The 25495-nt window shown below is 32.5% G+C and overlaps 1 protein-coding gene across 1 annotated transcript; it reads right to left on the bottom strand.

Annotated features, from left to right (window-relative positions):
• Nucleotides 1-915: 915 nt before the first annotated feature.
• LOC132560823 (spermatogenesis-associated serine-rich protein 2-like) lies at nt 916-23441 on the bottom strand. The gene is made up of 16 exons (XM_060225513.1): nt 23414-23441; nt 15637-15722; nt 12729-12837; nt 12381-12427; nt 10483-10615; nt 9674-9925; nt 9069-9170; nt 8231-8360; nt 7459-7517; nt 5384-5493; nt 5113-5193; nt 4710-4731; nt 4081-4209; nt 2974-3071; nt 2548-2650; nt 916-1372 (listed from the first exon to the last, which is right to left on the bottom strand). Exons 1-16 carry the CDS (start codon nt 23439-23441, stop codon nt 1020-1022), a joined length of 1842 nt encoding a protein of 613 aa, XP_060081496.1. The 3' UTR covers nt 916-1019.
• Nucleotides 23442-25495: the final 2054 nt, after the last annotated feature.

The raw sequence follows: 25495 nt of genomic DNA, 5'->3' as shown, positions 1-25495 counted from the left end.
AAATTAATTACATATGTCTAGTTATCCTCATGTTATAAAATTCACAAGAAAAGCTTAGTGTAAAGCATACATGTATTCCTAAGAATGAATACTGGAAAAAAAATGAAATAATAAAAAAGAACCTATACACAAAATTCAACAAATATTGTGACTCTCCTCCATATTCCAACCATTGTGTACAAAGTCTTATGTAATCAACAATTCAAATTGCAAAGAACAACAAACAAAACCTATTCATGAACATGTTATGAAAATATGGATGATGAAAAAGACAAAAAATTGTCATTCAAATAATTAACAGATAATACCAACTCCTTAAATCCCCCAAAAAACACTTAATGACTTTCAGCAAAAATATATATATTTTTTTTATTATTTTATGGACAAATAAAATATATAATATATAACAATCACATATTTGACTGGCAACACTTTGAAGTATTTCTACTGACTCCCTACACAAAACAAACATACCCTTAATTGGAAAATGATGAGGGCGAGGCCAAATGACAAAACCAAAAGAAAAAGTAAATGAAAATACAGATGCATAAATTATCCAGTTAAACTGTGTATCAATGTAATGCTATAGGGAACATTTTTGCCAAAAATCTGTGGAATGTTTCCGAAACATTCAATTGGTTACATGAGGAAAATGTTTACAAAAATAATGTTGATTTAAAACTCAAACCACTTACATCCATGTAATGGGTTACATGTAGTTTTACTCTTGTACAAAAGAAAACAATAATCCACTAATAGTTTAAGGAAATGTTTCTCTTATTTTGAAAGATGAAAGATGCAAACAAAAAGGTGACATTTGCTTTTGCGAGTTGAAACATAGTTATAAAAAATTCATTGTAACAAGGAATATCCCATCATGTAATTCACTTAACATTCATTGAATACACTGGCCCCTAAACCTGTGTCTCTAAATACTGTTAACACTTTGCATATTTGCTGTACCATTACACTGCAGCAGACTCCACATTCAGTTTTGCGTAGGTGACTTGGTAATAGGATCAGGTTGGCTGCGGCATCTGTTGTGTGGTATTGCCTTGACTCCCGGGGGAGTTTCTGGGGCCCCCAGGGCCTTCTTTCCTTGGACTCCTTGGTCTCCCTGACCCGCGCCCTCTGGGACTGCCTCTACCGCCCCTCCCTGAAGACTGCGACTGACGACCTATATGCACAGTGTTGTCTCCTGCTTTTTGACCTCTATTACTATTGTGATATTCAGTTGGGCGACGACCTCCTTCTCCATTATATCTAGAACCTCCCTCATTATAATAACCTCCTCGAGAACCACCATCTCCACTATACCCACCCCTAGGTCCGTCACGACGTGGGCGAGATCGTCTGTTTCTACGTGGATCATCTGCAATATATATAAAACATCCACTTTATACTCACACCTACTCACACTGTGGGTATTTTCTTCCTTTACTTTCAATTTTCTGAGATATAAACGTGGAAAAATGATACAATAATACGTGTCAATATGTCTTAAATCAATTTTCATTTTTTTTTCATATCAACCAACCATTCAATCACCAATCACTGATTGACAAAAAGTTTAAAATTAATCTAATAAGGGCATAACAGTCAAATTTCTATGAATCAAACTTCCATGATTCAAATTTCTCAATGTATCAAATTTTTTGCCTGGTCCTAAATTTTATAACTATATTAAACTAGTAACTTACCATTTATAAATCCAAGTTTAATATCAAAAACCTTAAGGTGTATTGAAGTTTTATTACAGATAATTAGCTATGATAACACAGTCATAGACAATTCACAAACAAAAATTTATTGTACAGGTAATTTGAATCTGTGGCATAATTTCACACATTTCCACAAAAGCGCTATCTGACAAAGGATTTCAATAACATGCCCTTGTTTACATTTTGTTTCAATGTTTACGAGAGGCTGGATAGAGATTAAAGTTAAATTACAGGCCATGACATTTAACCAACAACTATAAAATCATCTGTAATATTCACCGAACCATTGCAATAATAACATATAGAAAGGTCTAATTACAGATTTGTGGAAACAGAGCTGATCCTTAACTTTTATATGTATTGACCTCGCAAGTCCAGCATTTAAAATCAATCTATAAAATATAAACTAGATGTACCTAATGGAGAAATATATAAACTTAAATCTGTATTGGCTATTTCTGAATAATTTCTGTTAAAATCATAGAATAGAAGGGATAAAATGTTTCATAAATGAAAATGTCTCTTTTATTTAAACTTTGTTTAAGTGTTCTCTTTAACTATTGAAGTAGAAATGTTGTATCATTGACAATGGTCATGTGAAAAAGTTGATATAACCAACCACGAATGATTTGAAGTCTCAATTTATCAATTTTTTTTGTTAGTCCCTTAAACTTTGAAAAAATTATGTTTGATTGTATTTCAAATTTCACTTTAGATAAAAATACATTTTTGTTAGTCCTGCTGTTCCCTTTATAAGTTAATAGGTGACGTCAAGGCACTACAACTGAGACTTGTCAAACAATGTTAAACTGTTGACAATACTTACATGCTCCACGAGTTGAGGAGGATTGGTCTGACTGAGACAAGTTATCTGCAGCTGGAGCTGTGGCTGGCCTTGAACTGTCATCTTTCTTGGTATTGTCTAGGCCCTGAAGAGGAGAGACAACTCAAATGTGGGAAACAACACAAGAAACATAACATAACAATGACCAGATAGTGGAGAATCTGTGCAAATTACTTTTCAGTACAAACATTTTTGTCATATATTGCATTTTTGCTCTGAATATTCCAATAATAATTGTTTTATATGTATGTCATTTTCAGTAACATTTGGAGTGAAATACTTGAACGTTGACATAAGTTGGACCTAGGCAAAAAATACTAGTTATTGAGATATGATAGTGAGAACACAGAGAAAACTATGAATCCACTTATCACTGAAGTCAGTGCTTATAATTTTTGTTCTAGTTACCTGTAATTTTAATGATCCTTTCAGTCTTTTTTGTAACTCTGCCATGTCATGTGCTTCTTCAGAAGTTAACATTTCTTCGTGATTAGGGTGCTTTGATGCTACAAAAAAAATTGCACATATCTATATTACATCCTGAATCAATGACATGTGCATAAGGAAAATCGTGGAGTTATCTACCTTCTTCCACAATGGTAGTCATTTAGGGGAAGAGGGCTTTCATTCATCTATGTGGCCTGTTGGACTAAAGTTATTTGTTTTATTAAAGTAAAATAAAACTATAAATATCAGTTTGCTCTCTGACAAGCCTTAACAAATTCCTTCAAAGCATGAATAAAATAACTGCAGGTCCAACTCAATTTTTGCCAAAAATGTTAAATTCAAAATTTGACAAAGTCACCATACCTATAGATCGAAATCAACTGCTGACAATAGGTCACTCTAATTAAGGTAACTTGAGAAGACATGCTCATATATTTATCTGTAACCAGTAGTAGACTGATGAGTATAATATATTTCTGATGATAATACTGTAATTTATTTTCTAGAGATAACATCGTAATATCCCAGTCCATTATATCTACACTTAAGCTTTCTTTATAATTCTGACACAACCAATGAAACGATGTATGGATTTAAAGTTTGATAAAACACTTAAATGATAAAACTGACTATTTCTGTCTTTACTTCTTGCTCCACATATCTGTCAACTTTATCAATTTAAAATGGGGCGAAAGTAATTATAAGTGGCATAAAGTAAATATTGTCTTATGCTTTATACAAGAAAGTTTTACATCTGCTATAACATACTCCTAGCCTTTGAGAAGACAAGAATGTTGTCTTCAAAATCAATATAAAATCCACATATAGTGCCATAAAGATATCATTATGAAATAATAATGCTTATCTAAATTGTTTCATACAAAGCACATTGCTAATTACTGCCAACTATGTCAATACTCAATACTAAAACTAGATCCTGCATCAAGAATTGATTTTAAGTCTGTACAGAAGACAAGTTGAAAACCAAATTCATATATACATACCTTACCTTACCCCTCTTGAAGCCTACACATTTATTTCCCTTACAACAAATGAAATGTGACTTACCATGATTCACAGTTGGTTGCGATTCCACAGGGTCCACCCTAGGGGTCTCCACACGTGGGGGGTCTGGTGAGGGTGTTTTATCCACAACATATGAGGGGTGTGAGGAATATGCCGTCTTTACTGGAACAACTGTCATATAAAACAAACAAAACTTCATACTGTGTAAGTATTTATCTCTTGTGCTTAAATCTTATGTCGTATATTTTGCTTAATTTTTTTTAAGTTGTGCTTATGTTTTGTATTGCAAGCTGTGTTTCTATTTTGTATAAGTCGTGTTTCTATTTTGGATTGTCAATTTTGTTTCTAATTTGTATTGTAAGTCGTGTTTTTATTTTGTATTGTAAGTTGTGTATTTTGTATTGAAATATGTGCTTAAATTTTTGTTGGTGTTCTATTTGCATTAATAACATGGTAAGTTGTGCTGAAATATTGCATAGAAAGATTTTCTGGTATATAGTGTGGTAATAGTGCAAGTATGAGCTAAACTGAGAATAGATGAGATACATGTATTCTGTACACAACGGTAGTAATTCCTGAAGTGGTTCACTTTTGTATACGTAGTCAGATAGTACAGTGTGTATATTATGAGCAGGATCACTATTAAATCTTTGTTACATTTCAAAACTTACCTTCACCAAAACGTCCCACTTCCTGCAAGAGAGAATATGGAAAACATGTAATCTAAATATATTTCAGTTTTCTGTACATGTCATTAAAAAAGATGTTTTTCAAATTGTTGTGAAATTTAACCCTTGTAAACTATTTAAGAATCATAGGCCTTGCAAAAATATTCAACAAGTTTAAGTGATTACATAAAGTTAGCCCCAGCTTGTGATCCTTAATTTCTTTAGAAAAATTGTGCACACTAGGTGGGTTTTTACAGTATTGGTAAATCTATTTTAAATAAATGCAATATGCTGCAAATAATGATAACGAAATTCAATCATAATATGTTTCTTGCGTTAAAACTAAAACAGTGAAATTTAAATCATTGTTAAGTCCAAGCAGAAAAAATAATTACAAAACGCTTACCAGCTTCAGAAAGTCAGAATCATACAAAAAACGAGTCGTCCGACTGAGTTCTTCATCAATTTTCCTATCTCCAATGAAGTGCTGCAGTAATAAAATAATACATGGTATATAGAAATTTTTACCAATATCTTAGCCGAATATTTAAACAATGATATCGCAAAACAAAAATATACTAATAAAATTTTTGTGAAAGAGACAATTATGAGAACCATAAAACACATATTAAAAACAAAATTTCAACAGGTGAGTGACTATCAAAGAAATTTCATACTTTAATATCTGTGCGAAGTTTGGCTAGTTCCTCTTCAGTCATTGCTTCTGATCGATCTACCATCACTTTCAAGTCAGCTGCCGTTTTTTGACGAGAAGCAAATGTATTATCTGTAGGAAGCAAAGAAAGACATGCTCAGAAAACAAATACTTGAACAATGATTTTACAAATAAAACATCTCTTAACTCTTATCTGATGAAACTACCCTAAATCATTAGATAAACCTGGAGCTGCCTATCTTACAATTCAAGGGATATAACTCTTAATGTATTGTGGAAATCATTTTTTTCTGACAAACATCAATTTTGAGAGTTTCTTTATAAAAAGTAAATAGAACTTGAATTTCCTTTCTTTTTTTCTTTTTTAATCAGAGTTGATCACAAAATCAATTATGCAACTAAAACAAACAGGAAAATTTCTAAACAATTGTTTTTAAAACCAAAAAACAATTATGTTATAATGAATTCAGAGGTGTATGAAAATGCATTGACAGTAGAGATTTGTTTGCTTAATCCTAACTTACTCACACTTTGTATATTACCTCAAATAAACTTTGATATTTTGAAATCTATGTTATCATAGTAACACACATCTTACTGAAGTGCTTGATTGGTTAAAGGTACAGATGAAAACAATGTTTAAATTATTATTATATTATATTATGGTATTATAATCATTCATAACTTATTGTAACACACAGCTGTACAAACTCAATTAGTGCCCCATTAATTAAACTTTTCTTTCATCACAACATCTAAAAGATATGTAGCTGGCACCAATTCTAATCTCCCGTAGTTACTTCCCCTTGTTTGGTCTCTACCACATAGCGTATCGAGAACCTTTGACCCTATCACATAGCATACCAATAAGCTAGACAACTGACAGGGACTTAGATAATTTCTAAGTGTTTTATTTGAAATATATTATGATTCAGCATTACTTTAATTAACTGTACAATATGCCGTAACCAAGCAACCGTTTCATATCATAATAGCTGCAGCAATACTTGTATCTGTTGTTTTACGTATTTACCAATACCAGTACTAAAATTTTTACACAGAAAACTATGCAGCCTGAGGTTTCTAACTTTAAAAACCATAACAGTGTTGTCATTTGATAAACAATCTAATCTAAGCATTTTTCAATTCAAATGCAATATCTAAACACATCAACTGCTCATGGACGAAGCCAAGTTTACGTAACAGAAGGTCAGACTACTGTTGTAGTAGGATTACTATAGCAAAAGCCTCCACAAAAACAGGAACTAATTTTATATTGAACAAGATACCAATAAAAAGGATAACATTTCACTTAATATCCACGTAAAATTCTTAACAGATAAAACCCCATTATTTCTGGCAATATTGTTTGAAGACCCATACCACAAAATAATACATAGAAAAACAAGTAAACAAATTCTTAATAAAGTATGAAACAGCTGTGGAAAGTTCTTATAAATGACAGATTTACTGGACTGAATCTATGTTTCACTGTATATGATATCAATCATTGCATTTTACATTCAACTTTTCCCCTCAGTTTCATTATTTTAAAATACAGTATCTAAAAGAAACACATATTTTTATACCAATTTTGTAAGGATCATTTCAAAGATGTTCCGTCACATTCAAGATTTAATTTTAAAACTAATTCAAATGTTGTTTACTCTGACCTCTTTTGAGACCAATTCCAGCCTCCGTTTCGTCCATATACATTTCAAGTATAGATCCTGATACCAACCAACCTTACAAAATCATTTCAGACAAAATTATATAATCCACAAAAAGAGTCAATTTAATCTGATCACAATTGTCAGCCAATTATCCAGCACCCTCCTTTCCCAAACTGGTGATGACGGACAAAACACTTTTATAATATGCCATCCAGACACATCGTGGCCTAAACACATCTATAATCTAATTTTTAGTTAAAATACAACATTTTCAATTTTTCTTAATGGACCTTTCTGAGAAATTCGTAATTAGTGCTACCAGCCAATCAAATGCCATCTAATCCAGTCAAGATGATGCTGAAAATTCTTCTGACTGGTTAATTCTCAACACTTCACAACTTACTAGCTACTGCCTTCACTCTCTCCATCTCTACCAGTAGGTCGGCTTCCCTCTTGTTGAGACTAAAGTAAAAGAAGTAAAAATTAAGATAAAGAATGTCTTATATAAATTAATGAAATTAGTCAAGATGCTTTTGTATCATTATTGATTAGTTCCAATTATTCTGATGTTCTATCAACAGTTTCTATATCAGTTGTCAGGGCTCTAAAACCCCATTTTGGGACTGGGGCCAGGGGCCCTTAGAATTGGGAAAAAATAATGGTGTTTTCCTTAGAATCGAGAAAACTTGGGATCTAAATTGGGAAAAAAAAAATACTATTTTGCATTGGGAATTCGGCCAAATATCGGCCCCACATCTGGAAGATCGAGAGCCCTGGTTGTGTCTAAGGGCACTAAAGCCTTACAAAAAAGTGACAGAACTATCATAAGTGAAATGTTATTTGATAAGTCTAGGAAACATTCCTTTTGGATACAAATCTCAGGGATATTCCAGAAAACATAATATTCCATTTGGGGACTCCAAATTTTATTAAACAGTATCACGTAGTAACATTAGCAGCCAATTTTCCTTGAAGTAATAGTAAAGAAAGTCAACTAGGCATGGATCTGAAAAAATTTAATTTGATGTACCGGTATATTGTGCATGTCTATATTATAGAACTATATATACTCTATAACATTATGGACATTTGGTTTTGTTGTGTGTATATGTATCAATGAAACATTTAACACTCATATGATTAGACTTCAGCTGAGGTTTGTCTTGATAACCTACCATGTCCTAACTTCCTCAAACACAGCCTTGATCCTCTTAAAGTTTTTGTCCACCTCTTCATTCATCACCATCCTCAGCCTCTCAAGTGACACTGTCTGTCTGTGAAGGTCTTTCATGGATTTTTCCATACCTGAAACATTAACAAGATGTTATATATCTTTTTTCACCTTCAAACTAATGGTACAAATGTGCAATAAAAATGGTTTACAAATCAAGTAATGCTTTTACATGTATGGGCTCAATGTCACATACAGAAAGGCATACACTTTGTGTGTCCTACCTCTGTGCACTTTGCACTTTACTATTTTGTATGCTCTTACTCATTAATTTTATGCTTGACAGGTCTGTGACCTCTTACCTCCATGAACTTTACACTTGACATGTCAGTGACCTCTTACCTCCAGGAATTTTATGCTTAACAGGTCTGTGACCTCTTACCTCCATGAACCTAACACTTGACAGGTCTGTGACCTCTTACCTGCAGGAATTTTATGCTTGGCAGGTCTGTGACCTCATACCCTCATGAACTTTACACTTGACAGGTCTGTGACCTCTTACCTCCATGAACTTAACACTTGACAGGTCAGTGACCTCTTACCTGCAGAAATTTTATGCTTGACAGGTCTGTGACCTCTTACCTGCAGAAATTCTATGCTTGACAGGTCTGTGACCTCTTACCTCCATGAACCTAACACTTGACAGGTCTGTGACCTCTTGCGTCCAGGAATTTTATGCTTGGCAGGTCTGTGACCTCTTACCCTCATGAACTTTACACTTGACAGGTCTGTGACCTCTTACCTCCATGAACCTAACACTTGACAGGTCTGTGACCTCTTACCTCCGTGAACTTTCCGCTTCACTGGTCTACTATCTGATGACACATTAGATGAAGTGCTTCGTTCACTTGCTGATCTCTGCCTGTTGGAACTTGAATGAGATCCTATAAACATATAATATACCACCATAAGATAGGAAGTATTGTTACAGAAACATTGTGTAAAATTCATGTCCACATAAGTACCAGCTTGCATTTATTTTTTCTACTGAAGCTATATATACATTGAAGTGACAAATCACTGCCATCCTGTATTCTTTTGAAATTTTCCATTGCCAAGAATTACCCATTAATTATATTTAAATGCAAAATGTCATCGCCATGAACAACGTTGATCTTGTAAATTAAATTATTCATCAATATTTCATGGTTTTGCTTATCAATTCAAAGTTTTTTCTACCTTTGTATCAACCCATGAGTTTTTCATGCTACAAAATTTCATGGTCATTTTCATGCTTTCTCATGCTTTAATGGTATTTTCATGGTAAGTTAATAGCATTTTCATAGGATTTATGTTTGGTAGTGTTGCATCAAACAAATATTTTTGCTCTGCAATGCATCTTGTATTAATATATACCAATCTGACATCCATGGTTATGGCAACAAACCTGAATGTAAGCGCTGCCTGTGGTGATTCTGATGAGGTTGTCGCTGAGGTAGGGATGGAGCAACTTGTGGTGACTCTACTTCCTGATCATGTGATTGGTCTTCTGAAGCCTTGGCCCCCAGGTCATGTGATGTAACTGTGGAAGTTATTACTCCATTAACAATACTAGATGAGGCAGGAAGATCAGGAGTGATATTGTCCCCTCCTCCTCCAGTTGTCTCTTCTTCTATTCCTAATTTAATTGCACATGTTCCTAAAAATATTACAGATGGCAACAACTTTTTAGAGTTCATGTAGTACAAAATATTGAAGATTTGAAATAAGTTCTGAATTTTTTCTTTCAATATTTTTTCATTTTATTTAGATATAAACATGTGTTAAACAGAATATGGTTTATTCATGCGACACTGATGAAACAGAAATTTTGTTAATGCAAGTTTTTGTAAAAAAAATAAAGAATTTCACACAATTTCCTAAGGGAATTTCCAAATTTCTAACAAATTTCAAAATTTAAGAGTTACATGAAATCTGCATAAGAACAATGCAACATATAAAAAAATGCTAATTTGCTGTATATATTGCAGTAACACTGTTAAATTCATCTTCTATCCACAATATCATTATGAAAATAAGACATGTCACTCATACAAACGCTGGAAAGTGACTATCTCAAAACACCTTTATACATTAAAAATCTTTGAACCAATGACAAGAAGTCAATCTTATCCTCAAATAACAGTGACATTTCATATCAACTTTTATCAGGAAGAAGAGAAAAAATATAGCCAGAATTTTCTTAAGATATTATACCATTTTCCAGAACCCCATTGGCCAAAGACTCTCCTATGTGATCAGAGACATCACCATTTTGAGTTGGTGACATGTCATCCCCATTTGTTGTTTTCCCGGACTTTTTCTTGTTTTTCTTCTTTTTACTGGCAACCTTCGAAATTAAAAAAAATCAGGTTACTGTCACAATAGACTTATCCAATGAACAGAATAGGAGACAATACATAATGTACATGTACTACAAACCTACTTATTTAGTCACAATCAAACCTTGGCACCTTTCCCATTTTTAACAAATAAGTGAAAAGTGATAAATTTGTGCAACCTCATTGGTTAAAACATATAGGGGATATGGAACCAGATCTGTCCATGAGTTCATGCTATACATTGTACACTATGTTATCATAAACACAGTCACAAAAAGATTATCGTACAATACAATTCATTTAAGCGTCACATATTGATATTACAAGTAGTAAACAATTTTCATAACTTAAAGACACACAGATACTGATATCCAGCCGACATTGACTTATTAGACACTATAAAACTGCAATATCGTATCTAAAATTAATAAAAAAAACTTTAATACTGTACATGAGCAAATTAAAAATATTGTGGTACATAATAAAAACTTCAGCGATGTACATGATGTGAAGTTAAAACAAAGACGCCAACAGTACATGTGATGCAGTAAAGCAGCTCAAATATTTTGTATACAAAGACTTGTCATTATAAAAAGAAATTTACAAGTATCCTTCAGATCCAAAGTGGACGGTTTAAGAATAATATATAACCACCTTTAACTAGGTGTTTGTGGTGAGGTAGGGGTATAATATTATCAAGAAACAGTAAAAAAAAATTTATGCATAGTAAGTAAACATATGATTTTCATGTCCAGATATATTAAGAAGTTGACCTTATTTTCGATATTATCACATGCACAAAAATTCAAATGTCTATAAAATCAATCTATCTGCTTTATTGTCAAATTTTTAACATGGCTTTCTGAAATCCTTTTCTTAACATGAATCGAAAGAGAACATTATTTGATATAACATGAAGTAAACTGAAGTTAGTATTATATCATATATTTTTCTCTGATTATTTCTGTATTGCTTTAATCATATAATTACTCAGATAATATTATTCCAACGAAAAGTATCGGTATATATCACTTTAAATGGAGAAGGATTCTGGCCTTGAATCTCAAGGTAACAAGATGTGTTTATCTTTACATCTAAAAAAAATCAATGAATGTTTCAAGGGTCTCTAAGTCTACACCTGGTAATCAAATTGCAATTATTACACATGGTGGTTGGCTATTATTGAATTTTATGTTGTTCTGCTTGATTGGCCTCAAGTCTATATATACATGTACACACTGTACAGGTGTGAATGTTCATCCCTAATTCTTTAATGCTGTATTGTAACCATGGAAACTCTCGCAGAGGGCTAATTTCGTGACTTGTATGGGTGAACTATAAGCATTGGGGTTATTTACGCAATCAATTTTCATTTCATTTCATCTATATAATTTAAGCATGTCATGAAATAATATGCATGGGTAAAACTCTCATGATTTCAATACCTTCACACAACTAGTGTAAATTTCACCCCCCTGTAAATTTCCACGTTCAGAGCATGTAACACAAAAGGACCTGATTTTCCAAACATACAATTTTTTTTTCTTTTACAATTAAAATATGTATATAATTAGATCATATATTTGACAGTGTCTCACAATCCTATATTGACTTCTTCATATTACTTTTATCTAAGAAGTGTTGTTGAACACATAGACACTACTTTGCTATGAGATATATAACAGAATTGATTATTTGTTCTTTAAAATGTATAAATATCTCTCTATACACCCAATTATCTTTGGATTATACTTCTGGTGTAAATGTACTAACCTTTGGGCCAGAGAAATGCCATTCCGTCAAAGCTGACTTAGCACCATCTGCAAAATTCAGCACAGGATTAATGCCAACCTCAATAAAAAATATAATTTTAGGCTGGTAACAAAAATTCTCCGACATAATCATCTCTACACAACATAACAAAATTTATTGTATTTTGTAACATGTTAATTTCTCTGAGACGATATAAAATATTTACCTTCAAGATAAACTTGTATGACATTTTTCCTGCACTTAGTAAAATATTTACGTTCAAGATAAACTTGTATGACATTTTTCCTGCACTTAGAGATAAGCTTGTATGGCCTTTCTGTGCACTTAAAGTAGATATAAAATATTTACCTTCAAGATAAGCTTGTATGGCCTTTTCCACATTGTAATCATAATACTGCAATACAAGTATGATTTCGTTGTTACTTTTTCCCAGGACCACTTCACGAACAGCATTTACCTGTTAAAAAAATCAAAACATTTTCAAATTATTTTCATATGTGTCTTAGACCGAGAAAGAAACAGACTTAAAAAATAAGTATAGAACAGTGATTTCTAAAATGAAAAAAATATCCATATATGAAATACGTACCAATACTGACTGCTTTTTCAAAATTTATGTCACTGTCTATGATAGTAGACATAATAAAGACAATACGGACACTTGCTGCAGAAGAATTGACATAATCAATAGCAGCCATTTTTGTTTCAATGATATTGATATGAATATATCAGTGCCACCATTGACAGTCCTTGAACCAATAGTATTTTTTGAATATATATCAAAAATATGTAACAATATATATATCAAAAATTTGTAATGGTAAAATTTCAAACTTTTTATCAACAATCGTGATAAAAATCTATCTTCTAACATCCTAACAAATTACACTGCAGCAGTAACATCATCAATGACTTTAAACAGTTTCAAAATGCTATAATATATGCATATACACTGAATATACATGTTTATATATTTTATAATTTCATGATGTCATGATATTTTACTTAACACAGTGATGAAACCAGAAGTTTGATGATACTATACATGATAGTGTTCAACTGATCAAAAATTACATTTCACTATAAAAACAATATCACTGAATTAAACATAAAAATTCAATGAAGTCATCCCAACAAAGTCTAAGGAATTTGTTGTTATTGTTCTGTTTCTAAATATCATTTTTATTATTCCTTCACCGTTTTTGGCCTCAGATACTCTAAGAATCTACCAAAGGGATTCTCGTGAAACTTTGCATACATAATGAGCATGATATCTGGTTATGCACCTTATGCTTTTTTCAGGTCTACTTTTTAAAGAGGGCAAATTTGTTTTACGGATATGTTGTGGGTGTTTGGTGACATCCGCAATTTTAGTTCTTGTTTAGAATTCGGTATTGTATTTATGAATAATGCAAGGACATTAACATAGTTACCTAGCTATATATATGGAAGTATATGATACACAATCAATAGATACAACATTAAAAATAGTGTTAAACTAATGCATGCATAATTATGCAAATTGATGTCAAGGTAAATGGTTCATCATAAATAATAATTGGACACGCAGGATGAAATCAAGAAAAACGATTAACAAATGATTGAATCATGATAGATAGGACTTATATTGAAAGTTTGTTTTTAATGCCTTGTAAATGTCACCAGAATTACAACCCCTCTTGTAATTAATAAATGATTTTGTTAAAGTAAGATCTTTTCACTACATTACATGCATACTGTAATGCAAATGTAAACTGTGCAAAACACTGGCACGGGACTAATAAATTTTACTCCCTCCAAAAGCAGAAATGTGACCCTGGGGGGACTTAAAATTCACAAGATTGGTAAGCACTGGAAGACACAAAGTCAAATGTGCATCTCATCACACTGTCATCTTATACTAATAATTCAACCAAGTTTAAACTATTTCTGAAAGATAATAAATAAATTCATCTAATCAAACAGGCCCACAGGCATTAATGGTCATCTGACTATAAATGCCTATCTATACAAGAGGCGAAACTGGCCTAAAATATTGCTCAACTACTCTACAGCTTACAAAGAAGACATTGTTGGTTCATAAAAACATTTTCTGTAAACTTATATTCTTAACATACACAAATGTCATTACTCCGGACCTATTGGCTGTTGAAAAAGATATTTTAAGATCTCAACTCATTTGACCCAAGAGATCTTGAGTATACATCAAGGCCTTTTGTCCACTTATGTTAAAGAACCAATATCAAAATTTTAATATTAAGAAGGAGTCATTTGAAGGTTTTAACACATTTGACCCCCTGTGTCCTTTGAAAAGTGAAAAGGTCAATCACAAACAAAATCAGTAACCTTTCATCCCAGCATGCCACAGACCAAATATAACAACCCTAAGTCCTTTGGTTATTGAGAAGATTTTGACATATATAACAAGATTTACTTTGACCATTGGTCAAGGTCAATAATATAAACACTTGGTAGCTTGGTAGTTTGAAATAGGTGTTGCACAGGAAAAACCATGATTGCGCAATTACATTACAAAATGGTCTCCCTGGCTGCTGTATCGAAGTTTTGACAAGGTCGAAAAATAACAACACTTTGTTGGTAACCTTTCCTTAACATTCCAACCAATTTTTAGCTCAATAGCACCAGTGGAACTGGAGAAGAAGTTTAAAATATGTTTTTCAGGATGGCAGCCATGGCATCATCTTTAATTTAGACATACCCGAAAAATAACAACACAAAGTCAGGACCACCTGATTTCATGCAAGTTCGACCTCAAACCCATTTGTAGAACTGAGGAAGAAGTTTGAAATGTCAAAAGTTTAAGCATGGTGCATGGCAATGGACAAAACATAATGACTATAGGTCAACATGACCCTTTGGGTCAAATGACCTAAACAGTCAAAAATGGAAATTGGTTATGATGCACAATGGACCAAGACAAACGACGCAGAACAAAAGGGGATCCAAAAGATCACTGAGACTTATAAATACAGAATTTAAAAGCTTAATTTTGTACCCTTGACACTCAAATGACATGCCTAAATGATGTAAGTTATATTCCATATTTGGGATAAAAGGGAAGTTTACTCCAGATAGTCAATGGTGAATGGAAAATGTATAAACTTATCAACACCAAAATAATGGTGTAGCTTTAGCCTAGAGAGAAAGGGGTGGCTCAGGGAGGGTATCATAAGGGGAGATAACTTCAAAGAGAGAATAAGGAAGACCAAGCTCTATGCTGTTTTTCAAAGTTTACCTTTTCTTTAATATTTTCCTGGGACTGTGAGACTTCTGCCATCACTGCTTTGGTACAGGAGTCAAAATGGATTACACCAGAGTTATCTGTAAAGTAAAATAGAAATATAGGTTTTTGTTTGTTTTTCTTTCAGCAGAAAACTACAAGTTGTTAATCTTTGTCTATTTCTGGTGTGGGGAAATGGTTCTACTGATCTACAAGAGATGAGATAGATTTATACAATTCCCGAAAGTTAGACTTTAGTGTACTGCTAGATAAATACACATATTAACGTTGCGTAGACTTCAAAGTGTTGGCCCTACTGCTTGGTAAATACATAACTTTGAATACATACACCTATTACTTATGATATGTGATGTGGCAATGGGTACATACTTCACATCAGGTATATGATCACTGTAAATGGTTGATAATTTGTAAGCATAAATTGCACCTGTTTCACCTGTACAGAAAGCCGGTCATATCCGCTTTGATATACAGTCACCACAATCATCAGTCATTTCATCCCATTTACCTACCAGAGGTATATATATATAGGTTGCTGTGCAAACATTAAGCACAAAATTGGCAATGTCATATTTACATTTAAAAGAAAGCGCATATCAGGGTTAAAACTGTATTGTCTAAAACAGGAGCACTTAACGATGCAATGGAATGAAATTTTATGTCAATAAATAATAGGATTGTTTCACTCACCAACATTAAGTCTGGATAATACATGTATCCTATATAAAGCCATGCACTTTGCATGCAGCTTTCTGAAAATTCCACAAGGGATATATGCCAATTGCAAATAATAAAAAATTTACCCTGAATTTTAGCCTCTGCCCTACAAAAATACATTGGTATATCTCTTTTAAACAAGATTATATCTAAAAATAAAACCTCTTTTCTAGCAGAGAGAGATGATTAATAATTAATATAAATACTTTAATTTCATGGTTCATTGGCTTTGTTAATTTTGTTTTATATTTGCAGTTACCAAGACGAAATATGTAGCTTCAGCCATAAAAGTTTAAATGGCAAAATTTTATGGAGAAATAAGGAGACAGGATTCAACTGTAAAGTCTGTGCTTCAGAACACCACACGCAAGAGTATAGTGAGTATGTATGTAAGTCAGTTATAACAGACAAATGGGGGGATCCACTTTGCTATGTAACTGAACATGTGAGTGGGGTAGCAAATGTGTTATGTAAGGTAACGGATGATTGGGGTATCCACTTTGCTTTGTAACGTGACATGCGAGTAGGGTATCAGATGTGCATTGCTCTAAAACCACCGAAATACTAATTATTTCAGTATTATTGTAACTGACGAAAATAAAAACATTCATCAACATGACAAAATCAACAAGAGGCCCATTGGGCCTCAGCAACAGTCATCTGCTATTCAATGCTTTAAGGTACACAAATATTTTAATTTCAAATCATTTACATATAAATTCAAAATTATTCTAAATTAATTTCATTTAAATTTTTTTTCACAGTAGGACCAGGTGAGCTAAACATGTTCCCCCTCCCCCCACCCAAACTTCTTTTAGGCATATATCTGTTGCCTACATGTGAAATCAATTATATGCATTCTATTTTTTTTGTAAAGTAACTAAAACACCAAATATGGGATAAATTATCACAAGTACAGGTGTTAGTGTATATTGATGACAAACACTACCACATTCAAGAACTTCATCATCAAAAACATTTTTTTTTTCAAAAATATTCATATTTGCTCTTTGGATCATCGAGTTTGATAAAAAAAACATGATTCAAATACGCAGCAATATCAAGGATTATACATAGTAGATTTATCAGTGAAATGTCAAGGATTGGACGGCTTTATAAAGGATTAAGTACTATTATACAGTACATAGTATATAGCTACTCAACCTGAATCTGTGATAATCGCTTTAACCTAATTTTATATAATCTTTCTGTAACTTAATTTTATATATAACTTTTTAAACCTTATATATTTTACAATAATTGTTACAGAAGTTATGATAGTGTCAATTTAGAATAAACACACTTGATTGTTCCAACGGAAGCAAGCAGTTCTGTAACCTCTCCTCTAGGAGTGGGATGTCTATTGTGGAAGGAAACCTTCAGCTGGGCATACGTACATGTCATTGGGAACACCATGAATCAGAATGTGACCCCTTATACTTGTCCATACTTCATTAACGGATTGTACCACAATCATGTACTATATGCAGTGCCATGGTAGATCTTTCAATTATACTTATTTAATGGTATATACATAGAGCAGGTGCTAACAATAACACTTACAAATACCTCAAGTGTTGGTTTACATTAATAATAAGGCAAAATTCTTTTACATTAAAACACTACCAAGGGCTACCTTTATCCTGAAAACAACAAATTCTGACTTTAATTGATCATGGCTTCAGTTTGTTGCAGGACCAATGAGTAGTAGAGATGCACGATGTTTATTTTTGTAATTCTACTTCACTGCTACACTCTACTGTAAATATATACAGGATCTTAAATAACGTTTCATTTATGATGAGATTTTACATTTTTAAGCAACATCAAAAACTTCAAAACAAGTTTCATTAATTGTTATATGAAAGACAGATATTTTTTAAATAGTGACTCTGAAAAGTTTCATTTTTAAGCAGTGAAAAAAATTCAAAAAAAGTTGTATGAAATGAAAACAAAACTGATACTTTTTTTAAATAACGACTCTCAAAAGTTACATTTTGTTATGTTTTTTTAGTCAAAAATGTAGATCCGACACAGTCATCAAAAGAAGAAAGACATTTTGTTGTGTTACTTTTTCATGACATAACCTCTTGGTCCACATTATGACCTCCCAATACATTTCTGAATGATAAGTCAATGAAAAAGTATTCCTGGGTTCACTAATGACTATCCACAAAAATACTACATGAGCATGTTCACTCACTGAATAAAAGTGGATTATGTGATAAATATAGAAATATTTGGTGGGCTTAGAAATAGGCTGAAATCTTGATAATTACACAGTATATATCATTGAAATGGTTTTATATATAATCTTGCATTTTTGAGAAAAAAAAAATGAAAAATATTTCTTTTCATACCATATCTGCCCGGAAAACTTTAAGAATTTAAAAAAATGTGTATCATTTTATTCAGATGAATATGAAGATGATTGAGTTATCTTTCCTGTATGTGTATTTAGATGTATACAGCTTGGTAGTCCCAACATCCAATGGCTACGAGTATATGTCAACAAGGAACAATAAGTGGAATGTGAGTTTGTAAATGTATAGAACAGTTTGTAAATAACATTCTTTGCCTATGAATTATTGACAGAATCACCAGTGTAATTGTACACATTTACCACAGAAGTACATCAAGTTACAGATAACAGCATTTTGTGTTATATATGTATGGTTGGAAATTAACTGATTACGTTCAATATGAACACATTTCAATCAAGGTCAAACATACACAGAAGTGGGACAGCATGGGCTGTTTCAGATTATATTAAAACAATATGGGAAGTACTAAAAAATTAAATAAGAAACCAAAAATTTGAAACTGCGCATTGATTAATGGTATTTAGTCAACATCCTACTGCTGAAAATGAAGAATACAGTTCCAATCAACCGATTGATAAATAAAAACATACAAAAAAATAGTTGTAACTTGTTTCCTGAAAATCAAAGTAGGAAAGGCATGTATACTTTTATCCTGCAACTGCCACAGCCATTTTCAGAATACACTTGCCACAAATGTTTTTGCTGTATTCGGCAGTGACGGAAAACAGCTGTATTTTAGCATGTGCAGTAATTCAACAAAACCTCTTTCTGAATTCACTGCAAAATTACATTAGATTATATAAATAACTGATGAAATAAGCAATTTTATTTGTTGTAATGAATAAGTTTATTTACCAAAATTCATAAAATCGTTGTCATATCCATTGATGTTTGGAACTTTATTTCTGCGTAAGTTTTGTCTGATTTTCAATCAATGTTGCAGGATAAATGAGGCATGCCACTTTTGTCTTCCTGTCCTAAGCCAAAATGCAGCTGATATTTTAAAACCCTGACAAAGTATTATGTATATCTATGAAAAACTTTGAATTCTATATCAGTGAAGCACAGCTCATGCTATTTCACTCAGGTAACACTAATACTAATCCACTCAACACAGCTCAAAATATTTCACTCGGATAACATTAATGCCAATCCACTTAGCACAGCTCACACTATTCCAATCAGAAAACACGAATGCTAATCCACACAGCTCACACTATTCAACACAGCCCACACTATTCCACTCATGTCCTATATACTATTCATCACAGCCCACACTATTCCACTCATGTCCTATATACTATTCAACACAGCCCACACTATTCCACTCATGTCCTATATACAATTCAACACAGCCCACACTATTAGACTCATGTCCTATATACTATTCATCACAGCCCACACTATTAGACTCATGTCCTATATACTATTCAACACAGCCCACACTATTCCACTCATATCCTATATACTATTCATTACAGCTCACACTATTCCACTCATATCCTATATACTATTCATCACAGCCCACACTATTCCACTCATGTCCTATATACTGTTCATCACAGCTCACACTATTCCACTCATGTCCTATATACTATTCAACACAGCCCACACTATTCCACTCATATCCTATATACTATTCATCACAGCTCACACTATTTCACTCATGTCCTATATACTATTCAACACAGCCCACACTATTCCACTCATATCCTATATACTATTCATCACAGCCCACACTATTTCACTCATATCCTATATACTATTCAACACAGCCCACACTATTCCACTCATATCCTATATACTATTCATCACAGCTCACACTATTCCACTCATGTCCTATATACTATTCAACACAGCCCACACTATTCCACTCATATCCTATATACTATTCATCATAGCTCACACTATTTCACTTCGCTTGACTATTATGTATAATTCAGAATTGGAACTACTGAAGTAATGAGTCAATAGTTATCTTCTACAGTTATCCTCTTCCACCAAAACAGATTTTGTTGTTTGTCAAGATCAAGTGACCATTTACCTTTGTACTAATAAGTTATAGTTTTAACTTTTTAATACATAAATTGCACATTGATAATCCTTACTTTTCAACATATTACAAAAGTATTTTGGACACCATGGGATAGTGATAGTGATGATTTCTTAAGAATGACTATTGAGATAAAAATACATTCCTGATACCATATAATTAAGTCAGCATAGGCAATATAGAGAATTTATCACAGAGCTCTTTACATACCTGGTATTTTACAATTTATTCACCATTACACAAATCATACTAAAAATCATTAAATTTTAACATTAAATGATTAAAATGTTTTGTTGATCAACTTGCTGAAACACTGTATATAAATTGAAGAATTATGACTGAATAAACAACAACGTGAAATTACAACTTAGTCAACATATTATAGGACAGACACTATCAATGGCTGTTTTACTCTGAAGAAAATATTGCGATTTGGTTTGTTCACACATAATTTTATACTAAATCTGAGACATAAAAACAAACACAATTTACTTTGTCTTGCATTTGACTTTTCCACAAGTGACTATAAACCTGGAAGAAGCACAAATGTGTAGGTACATTTTTTTCTAACATTGAGGTTTTCAATCTTGAAGTATACGAGGGAACTTAAATACCTTAAATACCGGTACATGTGAAATTTGAGAACGACTTTTTTTATGGCAAAATATGTTGATCAGATAAACAATCTTACACACACAACTTGAAACTTGATATTTAAGGATAAAAAGTGTTTCGGATATCAATTTATTTGTAAGGTAGGTTTATGGTTTCAATGCATATTTCTATACCTGAAACCAGTAAATAATACTTCCTAATCTGGCTTGGGCAAAGTGACCTCCTGATGGTTACTTGAAGTCTTAAGACTTGGTCTATCCATGAGAATTGTCATGAACATGGAGTTTATACTTAGTTGTATAAACGTGAGTGTTTTTTGTTTTCCATGAACAAGGAACAAAGTTGTCCTTACTTCCTTTTCTATATAGCAGCAAGACCACCTACTGTCTTTGAGTGCCAGTGTCACTATGACAGGTGTATAAAGCTGGCTTTGTACATCATCCAACTAGAAATATACTTTACTTTTATTTCATTTGACAGAAGTAAAATGATTAAAATTTAAATCGAATGTGAAGTTGCAAGTTCACTTCGAATAAGTTTTGCATCTGATCAAAAATGTCACTTCAATATACATCTAAACAGCTAGGAGTCACAGTTTTCATACCTGACATTGACTAAAAATAGTGTTACTGTATCACCCTGGAAAAGTACTTCCTTTCCCCCATTATATCATCTACATTTACTTGTCCCTCGAAAACAAACAAAAAAACCCATAAATAGTGACATCTAATATTACACCGATAAAAAAAACAGGAAAACTTGAAACAAATGAAACTGCATTAAGTAGCACATGATTTGAATTCAGGTACACACGTACTGGCCAAACTGTAGGCCTTGGCTGATTTTACGTCAAAACTAAATATTATATGTACATTTCTAAAAATTTATATCCAAATACAATGCCAATATTAAGCTTGAATATCTGCCGGCTACCTACAGTTCATGATTCATCTGAAGTGTAACACATTTTTTACAATACCTTAATTTTTTTCTCTGTATCAGCTACTTCAGATGAATGTTTCTTTATTTTTTCATTAAATGTACCTCAAAAGATCTAAACCCTTTACTGATGTAGCAGTCTACAGTTTGCATTGGTCATTTTATATATTAATCTGGTCCTTTTTCAATTTAAATAAGTTCTTTACTGTGTACATTTTGAATGAAAATCCTGAAATAATCCGAGGTATCTTTTAATCTCTATGTTAGTTGTTTGTCCAATATTTAGTTTATCAGTAAAGGGAAACCATTTATCCGAATCTGTCAGTAAGGACTTTCCTTCAAATGATCATGTCCCTGTACTTACAACTGTCCAATATATATATAATATGTTGAAAGATTGTATAAGCTATTAATTATCAATCTAACAATAACTGGCATCATCTAAATTCTGCACAAAAATTGAAATAATATTAATTGATATTGAGTTCATTAATATCTACTGATATGAATATCTCTAAACAACAACAAATACTCTCTCTGCTTACACTGTATTCAATAAAGTGAAACGCATAATATCGAATTTATTCACCAAATAACCTGTTTGCACTGAAAAAAGTAACAGTAAAGAAACCCGTGGTAACACTTATAGCATCCCTATGGAATACACAATTGGAAAACACAAATGAAATTCTCATGAAAATATAAAAGACCCCTGTCAAAGGTAAATTACACTCGTGTTAAAACAATTTACATATTAAAGTGCGGCGAGAACAAAACGAATTTTATTCTTTACGTAATTTACAGTTCGACACCGCCTACTCTACAACTGCCACTCGAGAATTTCTGCGTATTACTAATTCCTTACACGACATGAAAATATCACACTCTACACGTATACACTTGGTAGAAATGCACACAAATCCCAGTCGAACATGTGTGGAAAAGATAAAAGTGAAACTCGAGACGGTTTCCATCTTAAACGGGGTCAAGCATGTCGAGTTTCTTGAAATTTTCGGTGCCAAATAGTCATAATGTTCATGCCTGTGTTGTACGCATATTTCATCTAGACTACACTTGCAAATGAGAAAAGTATGAATAAGAAACATTCTTCTGTCCATATTACCTGTTTTGACGTTGTTTTTACGTGCCATTGTTTAACTTGCGATGTGTTATAATCTACTGTATGACACTGCCGTGCTTGAAACTGCTGCCACTCTCAACCGGAAATGCTGCCTGTGCTGTTTATATCGGAACTTCACGGAAACAGTCGAGTGTTTCCGAATGTTGTTTGTACGTGTAAAGCGGGTAGGCTATTTCACAATATTAAACGTGATTTTCGAGCCAACGCCTTATTTTGCTTTATGTTCTTTGTCCATAATAGTAGCTCATGTGGTTGTCATTTTATGGTTCAAGAATTTACAGCTTAAATCATACGGCGAATCAGAGTTAGCTACTACAACAGAACATTAGCATTGAATAGCAAGCTGTACGCATATATACATGTAGGGCATTATAATATAACATTAAAATGTAGTCTGGCATAACTACACGAAGGGTAATAAACGTGACCTAATCATATCAATATCTTCCCTCTCATCAAATTCATTAAGCATGTTGTCAAAATATTACTCTGATACAAGGTATATGATATTAAGATAATATTGTGTTATATGTTTATTTATACCTTATCAAAACTGAAATGGACGATAACACTTTAAGGTACACATACAGTAGATGTCTCGTGCGCTATATACAGTTGTATGTACACGTAGCTCATGCAGTATACACAGTCCAGCATGAGTATGGAGTAGTATTTGTCAGAAGAGTTCAAACTATCACCATTTTAAACATATTTTGTCCATAATTCGTTAAACAGGCAAACAAACAAAACAAAAAAAAACACGACAAAACAAAAATTGAGCACAGCTAAAGCGGTATAAGTGCATGACATTTTATCTATTTCATTTTTTCTGTTTATCTGTAAAGCATACTTTAAGCTTTTGCATGGCGGCCTGCGTGGAAGGTCGCGGAAGGACTTAATTAGTACTGGGTAAGGAAATTAAAAACCGGCGGAATACCCGGGGAAATCGACATCAAGGTATAAGACAACGGTAAGTTACTACTGTGTCGCCCCATATAAACAAAATACTTTCACCTGAACAACATCACTAATAAATCTTTTCTCTGTCCTTTCTTTATCATACTTTAATCGACATATTTTTTAAAAACTTTTATTTAATTTTTCATTCCGTTGTTCAAAGCACATACACATGGCAATAGCATACCATATTTCACAGCACATTCATCCATAGATCTACATAAAAATACTGAAATTAAAACTTTTCATACAAGTCATTTGTGTACCATACATCTGTATAGAGACATTCATATCAAACAATTCACATCATACATCTGTATAGAGACATTCATATCAAACAATTCACATCATACACTCTATATAGTGACATTCATATCAAACAATTCACATCATACATCTGTATAGAGACATTCATATCAAACAATTCACACCATACACTCTGTATAGTGACATTCATATCAAACAATTCACATCATACATCTGTATAGTGACATTCATATCAAACAATTCACACCATACACTCTGTATAGTGACATTCATATCAAACAATTCACATCATACACTCTGTATAGTGACATTCATATCAAACAATTCACATCATACACTCTGTATAGTGACATTCATATCAAACAATTCACATCATACACTCTATATAGTGACATTCATATCAAACAATTCACATCATACACTCTGTATAGTGACATTCATATCAAACAATTCACACCATACACTCTGTATAGTGACATTCATATCAAACAATTCACATCATACACTCTATATAGTGACATTCATATCAAACAATTCACATCATACATCCGTATAGTGACATTCATATCAAACAATTCACACCATACATCTGTATGGTGACATTCATATCAAACAATTCACATCATACACTCTGTATAGTGACATTCATATCAAACAATTCACATCATACACTCTGTATAGTGACATTCATATCAAACAATTCACACCATACATCTGTATAGTGACATTCATATCAAACAATTCACATCATACATCTGTATAGTGACATTCATATCAAACAATTCACACCATACACTCTGTATAGTGACATTCATATCATACAATTCACATCATACATCT

Source organism: Ylistrum balloti, unplaced genomic scaffold, assembly GCF_031769215.1.
Source record: "Ylistrum balloti isolate Yb309-2 unplaced genomic scaffold, AGI_CSIRO_Ybal_v1 Utg371120, whole genome shotgun sequence".
NCBI classification, from domain to species: Eukaryota; Metazoa; Mollusca; class Bivalvia; order Pectinida; family Pectinidae; genus Ylistrum; species Ylistrum balloti.
This window is presented reverse-complemented; position numbering and strand designations above follow the sequence as displayed.